Source organism: Corapipo altera, unplaced genomic scaffold, assembly GCF_003945725.1.
Source record: "Corapipo altera isolate COAL_440 unplaced genomic scaffold, ASM394572v1 128013, whole genome shotgun sequence".
NCBI lineage: Eukaryota > Metazoa > Chordata > Aves > Passeriformes > Pipridae > Corapipo > Corapipo altera.
In genome coordinates this window covers 285-14,426 of record NW_020885343.1, presented here as the reverse complement: position 1 = coordinate 14,426, position 14,142 = coordinate 285, and the positions used below count along the sequence as shown (strand labels likewise).

Genomic DNA, 14,142 nt, shown 5'->3' with positions numbered 1-14,142 from the left:
GGGGGGTTAAAGAAGTTGGGTGTCTTTGAGGGAAGGGTTGGGCTGGGGAGGATTTTGGGGCCTTGAAGTGTACTATGGGATTTGGGAGCACTGGGGATTTGGAGGGGACAGGGAGAGTTGGAGGTAATTGGGGGTGTTTCTGGGGGTTAGGGTTGTTTGGGCTCTTTGGGGGCAATTTGGTTTTCGGTGGGATTTTGTAGTTTGGGTGGTGGAGGGCTTGGGGGGAATTTAGGAACTTGGTTTTGGGGGGATTTTGGGAGGGTTGGGGGTTTTTGGGGATGGCTTTTTTTGGGGGTTGTGGATTTTTTGGCAGTGGAGTTCTTTGTGGGGTTCTTTGGTTTAGTGTTTCTTTTTGTGGGATGTTGGAGGGGGTTCAAGGTTGGGTTTTTCGGGGCGTTGCCGGTTTTTGGGGTGCTGCCGTTCTGTGGGGGTGTTGGGGGTCCCCTGTCCCCCCCTGCCCTGTCCCTCCCGTGCCCAGGTGTCGGCCATGCGCTGCGGGCTCCTGCCCATCTCCCGGGCCGCGCTGCTCCTGGGGGACGTCGCCTACTTCGACTTCCGCGGGGAGGTGGAGGACGAGGCCGACCGGGTGGAGCTCCAGAAGTGCCTCGGGCCCACCTGCAAGGTGAGGGGGCGCCTGGGGGGGACGTGGGGTGGCCCTGTCACCCCTCCCCGCCCCGCTGAGCTCCCGGTGACCCACAGATCCTGGTGCTGCGGAACCACGGAGTGCTGGCGCTGGGGGACACGGCCGAGGAGGCCTTTTACAGCATCTTCCACCTGCAGGCGGCCTGCGAAGTCCAGGTGAGCACGGGGCATGTGAGGAGCTGTGTGTGGGCTCAGCTGACGGCCTGGTGACCCTGGCAATGGGCACTGAGTGTGTACGGCCTCAGCCAACACCGTGGTACCCCAGGAATGAGCACTGAGCTGTGTGTGGGCTCAGCTGCAGCCACAGGCCCCAGGACCGCGCACTGAGCTGTGTCAGGTCTCTGCCACCACTGTGGGGCCCCAGACATGAGTGAAGCTGTGCCAGGCCTCAGCCACCAGCCCAGTGCCCCGAGACTCTGCACCGAGCTGTGCTGGGTCTCTGCAGTCAGTGCAATGTCCTGGTCCGTGAGCTGAGCTGTGCCAGGTCTCTGCTGCCAGAACAGTGCCCTGGGCCTGTGCACTGAGCTGTGTATTGTCTCACCCCCCACTGCAGTGCCCCATGACCAGGTCTCTGCCACTTGCACAGTGCCCCAGGACCATGCACTGAGCTGTGCCAGGTCTCTGCAGTCAGTGCAGTGTTCTGGGTCCATACACTGAGCTGTGCCAGGTCTCTGCAGTCAGTGCAGTGTTCTGGGTCCATGCACTGAGCTGTGCCAGGTCTCTGCAGTCAGCACAATGTTCTGGGTCCATACACTGAGCTGTGCCAGGTCTCTGCAGTCAGTGCAGTGTTCTGGGTCCATGCACTGAGTTGTGTGCGGTCTCAGCCCCCGCAGTGCCCAGCACAGGGTCCGTGGGCAGGGCTAGGGCTGCCCCCCATGCTCCCTGCCCTCACCCTGCCCCTCGCCCCGGGCAGGTGTCGGCGCTGGCGAGCGCGGGCGGCGCCGAGAACCTGATCGTGCTGGAGGGGGCGAAGCAGCGAGTGCCCCACGGCCCCGGCGCCCTGCGCCGCGCCGGCACCACCTTCGGGCCCCTGCACAAGAGCCGCCTGGGCGAGCATGAGTTCGAGGCCCTCATGAGGATGTTGGACAACCTGGTGAGCACCCAAACCCCCCAGGCCCCCCAAACTACTCTCAGAAGCCTCTTTGTCTCCCCTGCCTTGACGCCTCCTCGCTCTCTGCTCCCCAGGGGTACCGCACGGGCTACACGTACCGCTACCCCTTCGTGCAGGAGAAGAGCAAGCCCAAGAGCGACGTGCTCATCCCGGCCACTGTGACGGCCTTCGTGTTCGAGGAGGAGCCCGCCGGGACCCCTGCGCTGCGCCAGCACGCCCAGAAGCAGCAGAAGGAGAAGACGAGGTGGCTCAACACCCCCAACACCTACACCAGGGTCAGCCTGGCCGAGGAGCCGCAGGGCAGTGCCGGCGGCCAGAGGACAAAGACCACGGTGAGGGGCAGACGCGGCTGCACGGGGCCGTTGGAGACGTTTGGGAAGGGGTTTGTCTCGGGAATGGTGACGGGTGGGGTGTGGGGGATCCCAGGTAGGGGTGGCCGGGATGTTACTGATCCTGCTAAAATTTGCAAGGCCCAGGGATCCACCCTCAGCTCGTAACAATGGTTAGTTTGAAATCCCACCACCCCTTCTTGGGGAACTGAGAGCCATTGTCTTTGTGAAGGTCTGCCTCTATTACTGGAGTCTCCCCTTTATGCAAAATGCATTTCTTGGGATCTGCCCTCTATGTAAAATGAGTTTATTGTGATCTTCTCACATTTATTGGCATCTCCCTTCTATCTAAGTTGAGTTTACTTGGGTGTCTCTGCATTTATTGGAGTCTCCTCTCTATTATCAGCGTCTCCCCCCTACACAAGGTGCATTTGTCAGGGTCTTCCCACATTTATCAGGATCTCCCCTCTATGTAAAATGCATTTATTGGGGTCTCCCCTCTACTACTGGGGTCTTTCCTCTATGTAAAGCGCATGTGTCAGGGTCTCCCCTCTGTACAAGGTGCATTTACTGTGTCTCCCCTCTACACTGGGGTCTCCCCTCTGCACAAGTTGAATTTATCAGGTCTCCCTGCACTTCTTGTGTCTCCCCTCTATTATCGGGGTCTCCTTTCTGTTATTGGGGTCTCCCCCTTCCCAACACACCTTTTCTGGGGTTCCCTCCCTGCTGCTGCAGTGGCTGCGAGCGGACGAGGTGGAGAAGGGCAGCAGTGGGACCCCCATTCGCATCGAGAACCCCAACCAGTTCGTGCCCCTCTACACGGACCCGCAGGAGGTGCTGGAGATGCGCAACAAGGTGCGGCCCCGCGGGGTGGGGCAGGGGCACAGGGGGGATTTACCCCCATCCTCGGGGGGATTCAGCCCTGTCCTCACCCTCAGATCCGGGAGCAAAACCGCCAGGACGTGAAGTCGGCCGGGCCCCAGTCGCAGCTGCTGGCCAGTGTCATCGCCGAGAGCAGCCGCAGCCCCGTAGGCACCGTGTCACCTTGTGTCACCTTGTGTCACCCTGTGTCACCCTCTGTCACCCTCTGTCACCCTGTGTCCCCAGCCCCATGTCACCCTGGGTCACCCTGTGTCATCCTGTGTCACCGTGCATCCCCAGCCCCATGTCACCTTGTGTCCCTGGCACATGTGACCCTGTGTCACCCTGTGTCCCCAGCCCTGTGTCACCCCATGTCCCCAGTCCCATACCACCCTGTGTCCCCAGCCCTGTGTCACCCTGTTTCCCCAACCCCTTGTCACCCCAAATCCCTGGTCACAGCACTGACCAGCATTGTCACCAAGACCAGCCACAGTCCCACACATGGCATGGTGTCACCTCATGCCACACTGTGTCCCCAGCCCTGCACCCCCAGCCCCATATCACCCTGTGTCACCCCATGTCACCTAATGTCCTCAGCCCTATGCCACTCCATATTCCTGATCCAATGTCATCCAATGTCCCCAGCCCCATGTCCCCACACATCCCCCTCCTCAGACCACCAGCCCTTCCCTCCCCAGCATTCCACTGGTGAAGGGGGTGACACCACTCCAGAAGGGTGACACTGCTATGGAGGAGGTGACACCACTCCAGAGGCACTAACACCACCCCAGAGGGGGTGACACTGCTGTGGAGGAGGTGACACCACCCTAGAGGAGGTTGACGGTGCTCTGAGGGGGGATGTGACCCTACTCTGGAGGGGGTGACACTGTTCCAGGGGGACTGACCTCACCGGGGGGGTCTGTTCCAGTCCACCGAGAGCCACCTGGGGGACGCGGAGGCCAAGGAGGGCTCCCGGGAAGAGGCTCCCCCCGAGCCGGAGCCCCCCAACCCCTTCAGCCAGCTCACGGACCAGGAGCTGGAGGAGTACAGGCAGGAGGTGGAGAGGAAGAAGCGGCTGCAGGGTAGGAGGGGCACCCCAAAATACCCCCATCTCCCCCGGGTGGCACCCAGGGTACCCCATGGCCAACGTGTCTCTCCGTGGCAGGCGAGAAGGACGCGGCGACCGAGGAGAGCGGGGCCCCCCCCACCCAAAGCCTCCCCCGGCTCGGCCCCGGAGCCCCCCGTGCCTGCGGAGCCCACGGAGGGTGAGTGGGGTGACAAGCACCCCAAACCCAGGAGCGGGGCCCCCCTGAGCAGATGCAGTGGGGGGATGAGGGGGCTGAGGCCAAACCATGCTGACACAGCTCAACATGCCCCTGTGTCCCTCTGCCTGTCCTGGGGGGTCCCCGCTCCGGAGGGGCCCAACCCCAGTGGGGATTCATCCGCTGGTGGTTTTGTGGGGTGCAGGGACACCCCTGTCCCCCATCCCAACTCCGGCGGGTGCGACATTCCCGTCATTCCGGTCGGCCGCGGGTGTCGGGGCTTGGGGCTGCTGGCTCTGCCATGGTGTCTCGTGGTGTCTGTCTGTCTGTCTGTCTCCACAATGTCTCCTTTCTCTTTCCTCCCCGTGTGCCTGTCACCCAAGGAGTTATCCCTGAATCCCTGGTGCCGTAGTAAGTACGGAGAGGCCATCCCGGAGGAGGGACATGGGCTCGGGGGGAACTTTGCTCTCCGTGGCCCACTCAGGGATCCCCAAGGAAGGAAATCCCTTAGGAAATCCACTGGGAAATCCCTCCTTGTTTGCTTCTTGCTTTTCCCGCTGCCTCTTCCCAGCTCTCCATCCCACATCGCTTGTCCCGCAGGGAGGGGGGAGGTTCGGGGAAGCGGCACCTGCGGCAGGACGGGATCAAATCCCAACGTTCTCCACCCCTGGAGGGCAAATCCTGCTCCTGCCCAGGCCCCACCGGTGACTGGGGGATCAAACCCCAACAGCATGGGCACTGCCACCCCAATTCCCTGTCCCCTCTCTGCTCCCAAGGTGACAAGAAGGTGGATGGCGGCCAAGCCCCGGCCGATTCCACCGCCAAGAAGGAGCCGCCGGCGGTGGTGAACGGGAAGGACGAGGAGCAAAGCACTGAGGAAAACCTGGGAAAAGGGGGGACGGAGCGGACAGCCCCCAACGCCGACCAGGATGTCCCCAAGGAGAAGGAGACGGTGACCAGCACCCCCGTCTCCCCCGACGGTTCACCCTCCAAATCACCCTCCAAGAAGAAGAAGAAATTCCGGACCCCGTCTTTCCTGAAAAAAGGCAAAAAGAAGGAAAAGATCGAATCTTGAGTCTCCCTGGAGGCCTCGCTGGTGGTGGTGGCCACCCCTGGGATCCCCCGGGGCGGGGGAACGGCTCCTGCCTCGCGCGTCTGGCCGAGGCCCAGCCCCAAACCCCCGGAATCCGGCTGTTTTCTGGGTCCTCCTGGCACAAGGTACCTCGTCCCCCTTGTCACCCGCTCCTGGAGGCGGTCACCGAGCTTAGAGAGACTGTGGTCCCCACCTGGGGAAATTCCTGCTGCACCTCCCTCCCCCTCTCCCTCCTGGGCTCCAGCCCCTTCCCACCATGGGCCGAGAGTTGGATTTTCCTACCAGAGCCCAGATCTGCTTGATTTGAGGAAGAAAAGGGTGGTTTGTGGTTATTTTCTTCACCTTCTGTTTCAAGCTCTGCTGGAATGGCGTTGGCTTCATCCCCAGGGAAAACTGCCTGTTGCTTCACCGGGAGAATGGGACCGGGATGAAGGTGGGGGATTGCTCTTCCCAAAGGAGAAGCCAAGGTTTCTCCTTCCTAGATCGTAATCTTCCTCTCCTTGGGCTGAAGAACCACTTCCTCCCCTTCTCCTGGTGCTCCCATCCCGCATTCCCCCCACCCGAGGAAGAGCAGCAGGATTTCCCACCCCTGGAAAAGCCCCCACCTCACCGCACGACCCGCACCCTGGAAAGTAGGGAAAAATCACCTCCGGGAATCGTCTGTGTTACTTAAAACTGAGCAAAACTCACTCACCAAGTGCTACTTCGGGATGAACACACGCTGCCAATTCCCGCCAGCGCCCCCGGCCCCGCTCACACCGCCCCACCCACGACGGATCCCTGCTTTGCCCAGCTCTGGATTCCCAGCACAACTTCAGTCCTTCCCGGCGTTCCCTTCCCTCCCAGAGTTACAACCTCCCGGCCAAACCTCTTCCTGGGAAGAAGAGCCCCAGCCCTGCTGATCTGCCCTGCAGCCGCTCCAGTGTTGGGATTTTGGGGATAACCCAATGGGATCGGGCCCCATCCTCCCAATTTCCTGCAGTGCTCACCCTGAGCCTTCCAGGAGGTCCTGTCCAGGGGGGTCTGGGGGACCCAGAGCCCCCATATTGGGGTTTCCTCACTCCCAGCAGGATTGTCCCGTGTGCCGTCACTGTGGTTTCCAGGCTTTTTGCTGCTGTGAGGCAGCTCAGGGGGGTTGGATCCCCTCTGGAAAAGCAGGAAGCCCATGGGATGGGGTGTGGGAGGGATCGGGGTGCAGGAAAGAGCAGAGAGAACCCTGGGTTACCAGACCCCACAGCCAACCTGAGCCTGGAGGTTGGGAAGAGCCTTTGCCCTGCCCAGTGTCCTCCCCAGGTCCCCATCCTGCTCCCACAGGGACTGGGGGGACCAAGGGGACACCCTGAGCCCCCAAACCCGCTCTGTGCCCCCAGCCCTGTCCCCAGGGGGGCTGTTCCTCACTGCCACTGATTTTAAGGCTCTTTGAGGCCATTTTTGTCCCTGAGCCTGTTTCCCCCCCCAGGTGACCCCCCAGGGACAGCTGTGTCACCTCCCCGGGTGGCACCATCGCACCCGGGGGCGTTCTTAATGACAGCACTGCCACACAGCCCAGCCCCGGCCCGGGGGCTTGGTCACCCCTTTGTCCCTGAGGGACTGTCCCTGGGAGTTCTGTCACCCCTTTGTCCCCAAAGGTTTGTCCCCAGCGCCTTTGTAACTCCTTTCTCGAAGGGCCACGGGCTTTGCAGAGATGACAGGGGTTGACTTCCCCGTCCATGGAATTCCAGGGCTCTCGGGCAGGGAAGGACTCGGTGCCCCAGCAGGGACAAAGGCTCCTGTGCCACCATCATCCCACGGCGAGGGTCCCTCCCGGCTGCTCAGCTGGAAGGACGTGGATCTGAGATCACATCCCAGGACCACCTTTGGGATAACCCCCCCATCCTGGCTCCCTCCCCTCGCTCCAGCAAGGCTCGGGGTGGGGGTCTCTCCAGGGAGGGCAGGGATGGGGCGAATCCCTGGCCCGGGGCTGTGCTGGAGAACAGAGGCTGATCCCCTCGTTGGCCGCGGGGAGGGCGATCCCGGGGATCCACCGGGATCCAGAGCCCCTTTTCCCAACTGGGCCTCCCGGCAGAGCCCCGTCGCGGGACTGGGGGGGGGGGTGAAGCCCCGGGAATGGCCCCGGGAGGAGGCCGGGATGGGGGATGTCCCCGCGGGTGACAATCGCGGCCGGGAGCGGTGGAACGCCGGTGTAAATAAACAAATAAACCCCGTGTTTGGCACCGGCAGCGCCCGGACACTGCGGGGAGAGAGGGGTGTCCCGGGCTCGGGGGGTGAGATGGACATGGGATGGGCTGGGGATAAAGCTGGGTGAGATGGGGGGGGGGAATGGGGATACCAGGAGGGGGGGGGGGGGGGAGCGGGGATGGAGTTGGGAAGGGGGACGAGATGGAGCTGAGGATGGGGAGAGAGCTGGGATGGAGGTGGGGGTGGGGATGGAGCTGAGATGGGATAGAGGAAGGGATGGGGATGGAGCTGGGATGGGATGGGGATGGGGATAGGGATGGGGATAGGGGTGGGGATGGGGATGGAGGTGGGGATGGAGGTGGGGACAGAGACAGGGCTGAGGATGGTGTGTGGACGGACAGGGGAATGGAGTTGGGGTGGGACAGGGCTGGGATGGGATGGAGGTGGAGCTGGGGCTGGGCCTGGAATCAAGCCTATTTATTTTTACCCACAGAAATGTTAACGTTTGAGAACCCTTAAGGGTTTGTCTGGGGGTCTGGAAGACACCTCTGGAACTGCTGCACAGTCTCTCCTTCCCTCCTCTTTGAGGGGACAGATGCCAAGTTCTCCTTTCAAGTTTGAAGGGCTGCCCTGACCAGGGAAATTCAGGCCTTGGTTCCTTTCTGGGTGCAGGGGGGACAATGGGAGATGTGCTGGTACCTAGACAAGCACTGCCACATTCCACATGGATGTTGGCTTTCCACGTTTCCCTCGTGTTTCCCAGAGGATGCAGCAGCTGGATCAACACTTGGGTGTTCCATTAAAACACAACACTTTCTGTCTCAGAGCAGGGGGTTGAACTTCAAAAATAGGGATGTGGAACTTCAAATTTTGTCTCTCCTCTGCAGCAGGAGAGAAGTGTGACAGCAGGAGTTGTGCTCATCTAATTAGGTGGATTCTCGGGTAGAATCTGGGGAAAATCAGGCCAGTCACAAAATTGGTTTTGCTGAGAAATTGCTGCTTCCCACAATTTATCTCAGTAGTTTCGTTTGTAGAAGATGTTGCTGGTCAGAAACAGGAATTCTTTTCTGATCTAAAACAAGTCTCTTGGTTCATATCCAGAACTGAAAAGCCCCCCCAGACTGATGCAGGAACCTGCAGCCCATGACTGTACCCACAGCCTGTGACCTGTCACAGCCCCTGCAGGGAACAGCCTGGGGGGAGTGGGAAGGACCAGACCTATGGCAGGTCTAACATTCACATTTTAAAGCAGATCTGCATTTGCCAGCAGGGATAGGACTGGAGCTATGGCAAGAAGAGCCACATTGGTAGGACAAGCGAGGCTCCAGCCAGGTACAGTTTTGAGGGAGGAAAATTTTCTGTTAAACCTTTAATAAAAAAAAGGACACTAGTGCAGATACTGAATCTGCTTTACACAGTGTTACTTGTCTGGGACCAGACTACAGGATGAATTATCGGAATTATCTGAATATATAAATGCTGGGCTAAGCCAGAAATACCACGTCCCCTGTTCAAACAGTCCTTTCCCAAAAGGCCATTCTCCCACACCCCTGCACACATGCAGGCTGTTAAAATGGTTTGCAGAGAGGTATTTTCATCCAGCTTTTGAATCAATAAGCCAACTTTAATCTCCAAGAGGAATTTTAGGCAATCTGTTTGCAAAGCAGCTTTTTATTAATAAAAAGAATTATAAGCAGTAAGAAGCCTGAAGAAAACCACTGTGATGAAGCTGCAGTTACAGGCAGACTCTTCCCTTCCTTGGCCTTCACATGGTATAAAATCACAGTAAGAAAAAGCAAGACAAAATTAGTGGGGTCTGTTTTCACCATCTACCTGGTGGTGACTCCCATTCAGGAGAACAGAAGCCACTGCTAATCATGGCAGAGTCCTTCCAAAGTGTTAAAAGGGGTCATTTAAGCTCCTCTGAAGGTGCAAGAGTAACAAAAGCTTATCCATGGTGCTCTTTTCTAATCTTCTGCTTGAAGGAGTAACGAACTAGAAGCTCTTCAGCCATGCAGCTGCTGTGAAAGAATGGTGTGAGGACAGGAAAGCTGCCACGAAGAGGAGAGTCTGTGGGGGATGCTGGAAAGGTGAGAAGCAACAAAATTGACCTTCCTCAGCCTTCTAACATCAATATATTAAATTTTCTTGCCAAAGTTATCTAATGAGGAAAAAAGGCTTTTTTTTCTTTTCTTAAATACAACTGTAACTTAAGCCAGCAGTTAAAAACATCATCACGCTCATATCCTGTTTATACTCAATTTTGTTAACAGTTGTAAGAAGAAAAACCAAGTTAAAAGCACTTTTTGGTGTGAAGGAATACAGGACTGGTTCCTTTCCAATGGAAAACTTCTTAGTTTACTGCCCTGAGACAGGACGAATTCAGGAACTCAAATAGAAGAGGCTACAGCACTCAGCCTGCAATGAGGGCTTCTTTTCTGAGCACAAGTGCTGTGCTCCCTAGCTTAGCACCTCACAGACTGTGCCCGAATTTTGCAGGAACTTCCTGAGCTCTCTCCTCTCCTCTTCCCTACTGTGGTGGATTGACCCCGGCTGGACACCAGGTACCCACTAAAGCTGCTCCGTCACTGCCCTCTGCAGCTGGACAGGGCAGAGAAAACATAATGAAAGGTTCATGAATTGAGATAAACACCAGGAGAGATCCCTCACCCATCACCGTCATGGGCAAAACAGACTCACCGGGGGGACAGTAATTGAATTTATTAACAACAAAATCAGAGCAGGAGAATGAGAAGTCAAATCAATCTTACAAACACCTGCCCCCCAGGCCTCCCTCCTTCCTGGGCTCTCCCTTCACCCCCTCCAGCAGCACAGGGACACGGGAATGGGGGTCACAGGCAGGTCATCACAGCTTGTTCCTGCTGCTGCTCAGGGAAATGAGCCCGAGTCCAACCCCTGCTCCAAGCTGGGCCCCCAAAGGCTCCCAAGTCCTTCCAGCAAACCTGCTCCAGCCTGGGCTCCTCTCTCCACCAGGACCCTGCTCCAGCACGGGCTTCCCAGAGGGTCACAGTCTGTGTCAGGCATCCCCTGCTGCGGGTGGGCTCTTCAGGGCTGCACGTGGATCCCTGACCCACCCCGGCCCTCCATGAGCTGCAGGAACATCCCTGACCCACCCCGGTTCTCCCCAAGCCGCAGGTACATCCCCGGCCGTGCCCGGGCCCAGGGAGCAGCGCCCGGCGGAAGGAAATGGCTCCGCCGGCCCGTCCCCCTTCCCTCCCCTTCCGTCCTCCCGCTCTCCTGGCTCGGGGGCGGGCGGCCAGCGCGGGGAGCCGCGGCCGGCGGGTCCCGATGTGGTGCTGACCCGCTGCTGCAGGACCCGCTCCCGCTCCTCCGGTTCCTGCTCCTGCCCCGGGAGTGAGCGCGGTGCGAGCGCGGGGCTGAGGGGCGGCCATGGGCCGCAGCCGCTCCCGGTCACCGCCGCGGCGGGGTGAGGGGCGACCCGGGGAGAGGGGAGTAAGGGGGGACCTGGGGTGAGGGGAGACCCGGGCTGAGAGGACTGAGGGGCGAGGAGGGACCCGGGCTGAGGAGTGAGAGGAGACCCGGGCTGAGGAGTGAGGGGGGTCCCGGGCTGAGGGGGGACCCAGGGTGAGGGGGAGTGAGGGGAGATGAGGGGCGAGGGGAGACCCTGGCGGGACCCAGGGGGGTGACGGGACTGGGGGTTCGGGGCGGGTGAGGGGGCTGGGGGAGGACCCGGGCTGGGGCTCGGGAGGGGCCGGGACCGGGGGGGCCGGGCCGTGCAGGGCAGTTGGAAGGGCCAGGCCTGGGGCCGGAGCGGGGCCTGGGGCGGCCCAGGGGTTGGAGGGGTCCGGGGGCTCCCCAAAAAACCCTCCAGGGCAGGGGCGGCGGTGAGGCTCCTCATCTGCTTTCTCCTCCTCTTCTTCCTCCTTCTTTTCTTTTTCCTTCTCCTCTTCCTCCCCCTCTTCTCCCTCTTCTCCTTCTTCTCCTCTTCCTCTCCTCCTCCTCCGGCCCCCCTCCCCCCTCCTCAGCTTTTTGGGGCCCATCACCCAACAGCTCATTCCCCCAGTCCCGGGTGATTCCCACCTCCCGAATGGAGGCTTTTCCTGCTGCTCTTCCCACTCCTGGCGGTGCCCGTGGGGGTCCCTGAGCCCAGGACTGTGCTGGGGGGGGGTCGGGGAGGGCTGGGAGGGGCTGTCCGGGGGGCTGGGACATGGGACATGGGGACACGGGACAGGGAATGTGGGGATCCCTGGGCCTGGGGGTCAGGGAGGGGCTGTCCCAGGGTCTGTGCTTGGGAGCCGGGATTTTCTGTCCGGGTTTCCTTTGGGAGGCGGGCAGGGAAGCAGGAGCTGACCCTTCCCTGGGCAGAGCGCCGGCGCTCGCGCTCCACGTCCCGGGACAGGGACAGGCGACGTCGGGAGCGATCCCGATCCCGGGACAGAGACAGGAGGAGGAGCCGGTCCCGCTCCCCACACCGGAGACGATCTAGGTGAGGACAGAGGCAATCCAGGTGAGGGCAGGGACCATCCAGGTGAGGGCAGGGACCATCCAGGTGAGGGCAGGGACCATCCAGGTGAGGGCAGGGACCATCCAGGTGAGGGCAGAGGCAATCCAGGTGAGACCAGGGGTGATCCAGGTGATGGGAGAGACATCCAGATGAAGTCAGGAATGATCCAGGTGAGGGTGGGGATGATCCACACGAGGGTGGGGACCATCCAGGCCAGACAGGGACAGCAGTGTGGGGTGGGGACAACCAGGTGAGGGCTGTTGGGTGACATGGGGACAGTGGAGCTCCAGGTGGGAAATCCAGGCAGGAATTGCAGCCCCACCCCGTGTGCCCCAGCAGGTCCCCACGCCGGCACCGCTCCAGCTCCTCGTCACCAGTGCGGCCCAAGGAACGCCGGGATGAGGAGAAGAAGGAGCTCAAGGACTCCAAGAAGGAGAGACAGATCACAGGTGAGGGGGGGATTTTCCTCCTGAAACACTCCCACATCCCCTGTGAGACCAGCCCAGGGATACCAGGATTTTCGGGAATCCAAACATCCGTGTTTGCCCAATCCCTGTTTTCATTCCCTCAGAGGAGGACCTGCAGGGCAAGACGGAGGAGGAGATCGAGATGATGAAGATGATGGGCTTTGCCTCCTTTGATACCACCAAGGTGAGTGGGGGGCCGGAGGCCACTCCCATGGGCTCTGCGGTGTCACCCGCCCTGTTTGGGGACAATCCATGGGATTTGGGGAATGTTTCTCCTCAGGGGAAGAAGGTGGACGGTGCTGCCAATGCCTACGCCATCAATGTGTCCCAGAAGAGGAAGTACAGGTGTGTCCCACCTTTTTTTGGGATAGAGGAAGGATTTGTTTGGTGAGGTAACTGTGGTCGCTGCCCTTGGGGTGATCCGGCTTCCAAGCCTTGGGAAAATGGGAATTCTGTGAGGTTTAGAGGTGAAAACAGAGGTGAGAGGCATCTGGATCCCCCTGGGAACGGGGAAGTCGGGTGGGGGGGGTGAGGAGCATGTTGGGAACGGGTGGGATGTGCCTAGTGTGGCCTGAGTGGGACTGGAGCAGTGGGAAGCAATGCTGTTCACCTGATTTATTCCCAAAGAACACCCAATTTATCAGTTCTGATCCCTTTTTGATGGGAATTTGAGGGTAGAGCCAGGCTGTGCTGCCAGGATCCTCACACAGCCCAACCTCTGGAGCAGCTCCTCACTGGGAGCTTTCCTGTTTTCGGTCAAATCCATGAGGAATGGGGTTCCCTGTAGCACTCAAGCCCTGTTCCCAGCCTCCCCAGGGTGTTTTTGTCCCGATTTCCCCGGATCCGGGGACTAACTCTGGCTCCATCCCGGCCCAGGCAGTACATGAACAGAAAAGGAGGATTCAACAGGCCCCTGGATTTCATCGCCTGACTGGGGGACACAGCCCTCACCGTGGAAGGATTTTGCTTCTCTGGGGGGATCTGGTGCCAGATTCCAGTGGAATTTGGGTTATTCCCAACAAACCCACGGCCGGAGCTGCCCCAAGTCGCTGTTTCCCAGATTTTTGGTATTATTTTTGTACAAAGACGTCGGTTTCTGGCCGGGATTTTGCTGTGTGTTCCGTAGTTTTGCTTTGTTTCCTTGTTAATAAAACCCCGGATCTGTTTTTTCCTTTAATTTTTATCATTCAGGGATGAGGCAGGGATGAGGAGAGGTTGCTGCAAACCTCTGGATTTACACCCAAAATGCAAAATTTAAACCCAATTCCCCCTCACACAAATCCTTGGGAATTAATACAAATCAGTTGAATCCCGAGGGGCCCCATTTGAGCCCTGGGCTCAAACTGGAGGTCCTGGAGGTGTGTGTGGGGCTCTTTCCCATCACCTGCCCCCCTGGGGGAGCTGTGGGATCTGGGTGCTCCCAGTTTGGGGTGCTTTTGGGTGCTCAGAGCCCTGTCTGGGGTGGGGGGTGCCCTGCCCCGGGGGGTCCCTGGGTGGTTCCTAATTTGGGGGGGCCCAACGTGCTCCCTGCTGTGGGATGCAGGGGAGGCCTTGCTGGGATGTCACTGCCCTGGGCTGGGGGTCCTTCCCACGGTTGGGGGGGGAGCTGCCCCAGGGGGCCCCCTGCCCTGCACTGGGGGTCTGACCCCAAAGGGGGTGCCTGCACTTAGGAGTCCCTGTCCTGGGGTGGGGGTCCCAGCCCTGAAGGAGATG

The 14,142-nt window shown here is 59.7% G+C and overlaps 2 protein-coding genes across 2 annotated transcripts in view; both read left to right on the top strand.

The window, feature by feature from the left end:
- Nucleotides 1-7,517, top strand: part of LOC113940411 (beta-adducin-like) — an 11,171-nt gene extending 3,654 nt beyond the window's left edge. The window contains 10 exon segments of the mRNA XM_027631554.1: nucleotides 479-622; nucleotides 700-798; nucleotides 1,556-1,735; nucleotides 1,828-2,085; nucleotides 2,818-2,937; nucleotides 3,021-3,110; nucleotides 3,872-4,025; nucleotides 4,109-4,173; nucleotides 4,175-4,208; nucleotides 4,982-7,517. Of these exon segments, the coding sequence (XP_027487355.1) occupies nucleotides 479-622; nucleotides 700-798; nucleotides 1,556-1,735; nucleotides 1,828-2,085; nucleotides 2,818-2,937; nucleotides 3,021-3,110; nucleotides 3,872-4,025; nucleotides 4,109-4,173; nucleotides 4,175-4,208; nucleotides 4,982-5,280 (1,443 nt within the window). The 3' untranslated portion in view covers nucleotides 5,281-7,517.
- A 3,255-nt stretch (nucleotides 7,518-10,772) lies between these two features.
- On the top strand, nucleotides 10,773-13,606 carry LOC113940412 (U4/U6.U5 small nuclear ribonucleoprotein 27 kDa protein). Its single transcript, XM_027631555.1, has 6 exons — nucleotides 10,773-10,924; nucleotides 11,824-11,944; nucleotides 12,302-12,411; nucleotides 12,534-12,613; nucleotides 12,710-12,774; nucleotides 13,306-13,606. The coding sequence occupies exons 1-6, from the start codon at nucleotides 10,888-10,890 to the stop codon at nucleotides 13,358-13,360; spliced, it is 468 nt and encodes a 155-aa protein (XP_027487356.1). The 5' UTR covers nucleotides 10,773-10,887; the 3' UTR covers nucleotides 13,361-13,606.
- Nucleotides 13,607-14,142: the final 536 nt, after the last annotated feature.

Coding starts and splice junctions, on each gene's coding strand:
- LOC113940412 (XM_027631555.1), top strand. CDS start 10,888: ATGGGCCGCAGCCGCTCCCGGTCACCGCCGCGGCGGG. Junction 11,945..12,301: donor CCACACCGGAGACGATCTAG/GTGAGGACAGAG, acceptor GTGCCCCAGCAG/GTCCCCACGCCGGCACCGCT. Junction 12,775..13,305: donor TCCCAGAAGAGGAAGTACAG/GTGTGTCCCACC, acceptor ATCCCGGCCCAG/GCAGTACATGAACAGAAAAG.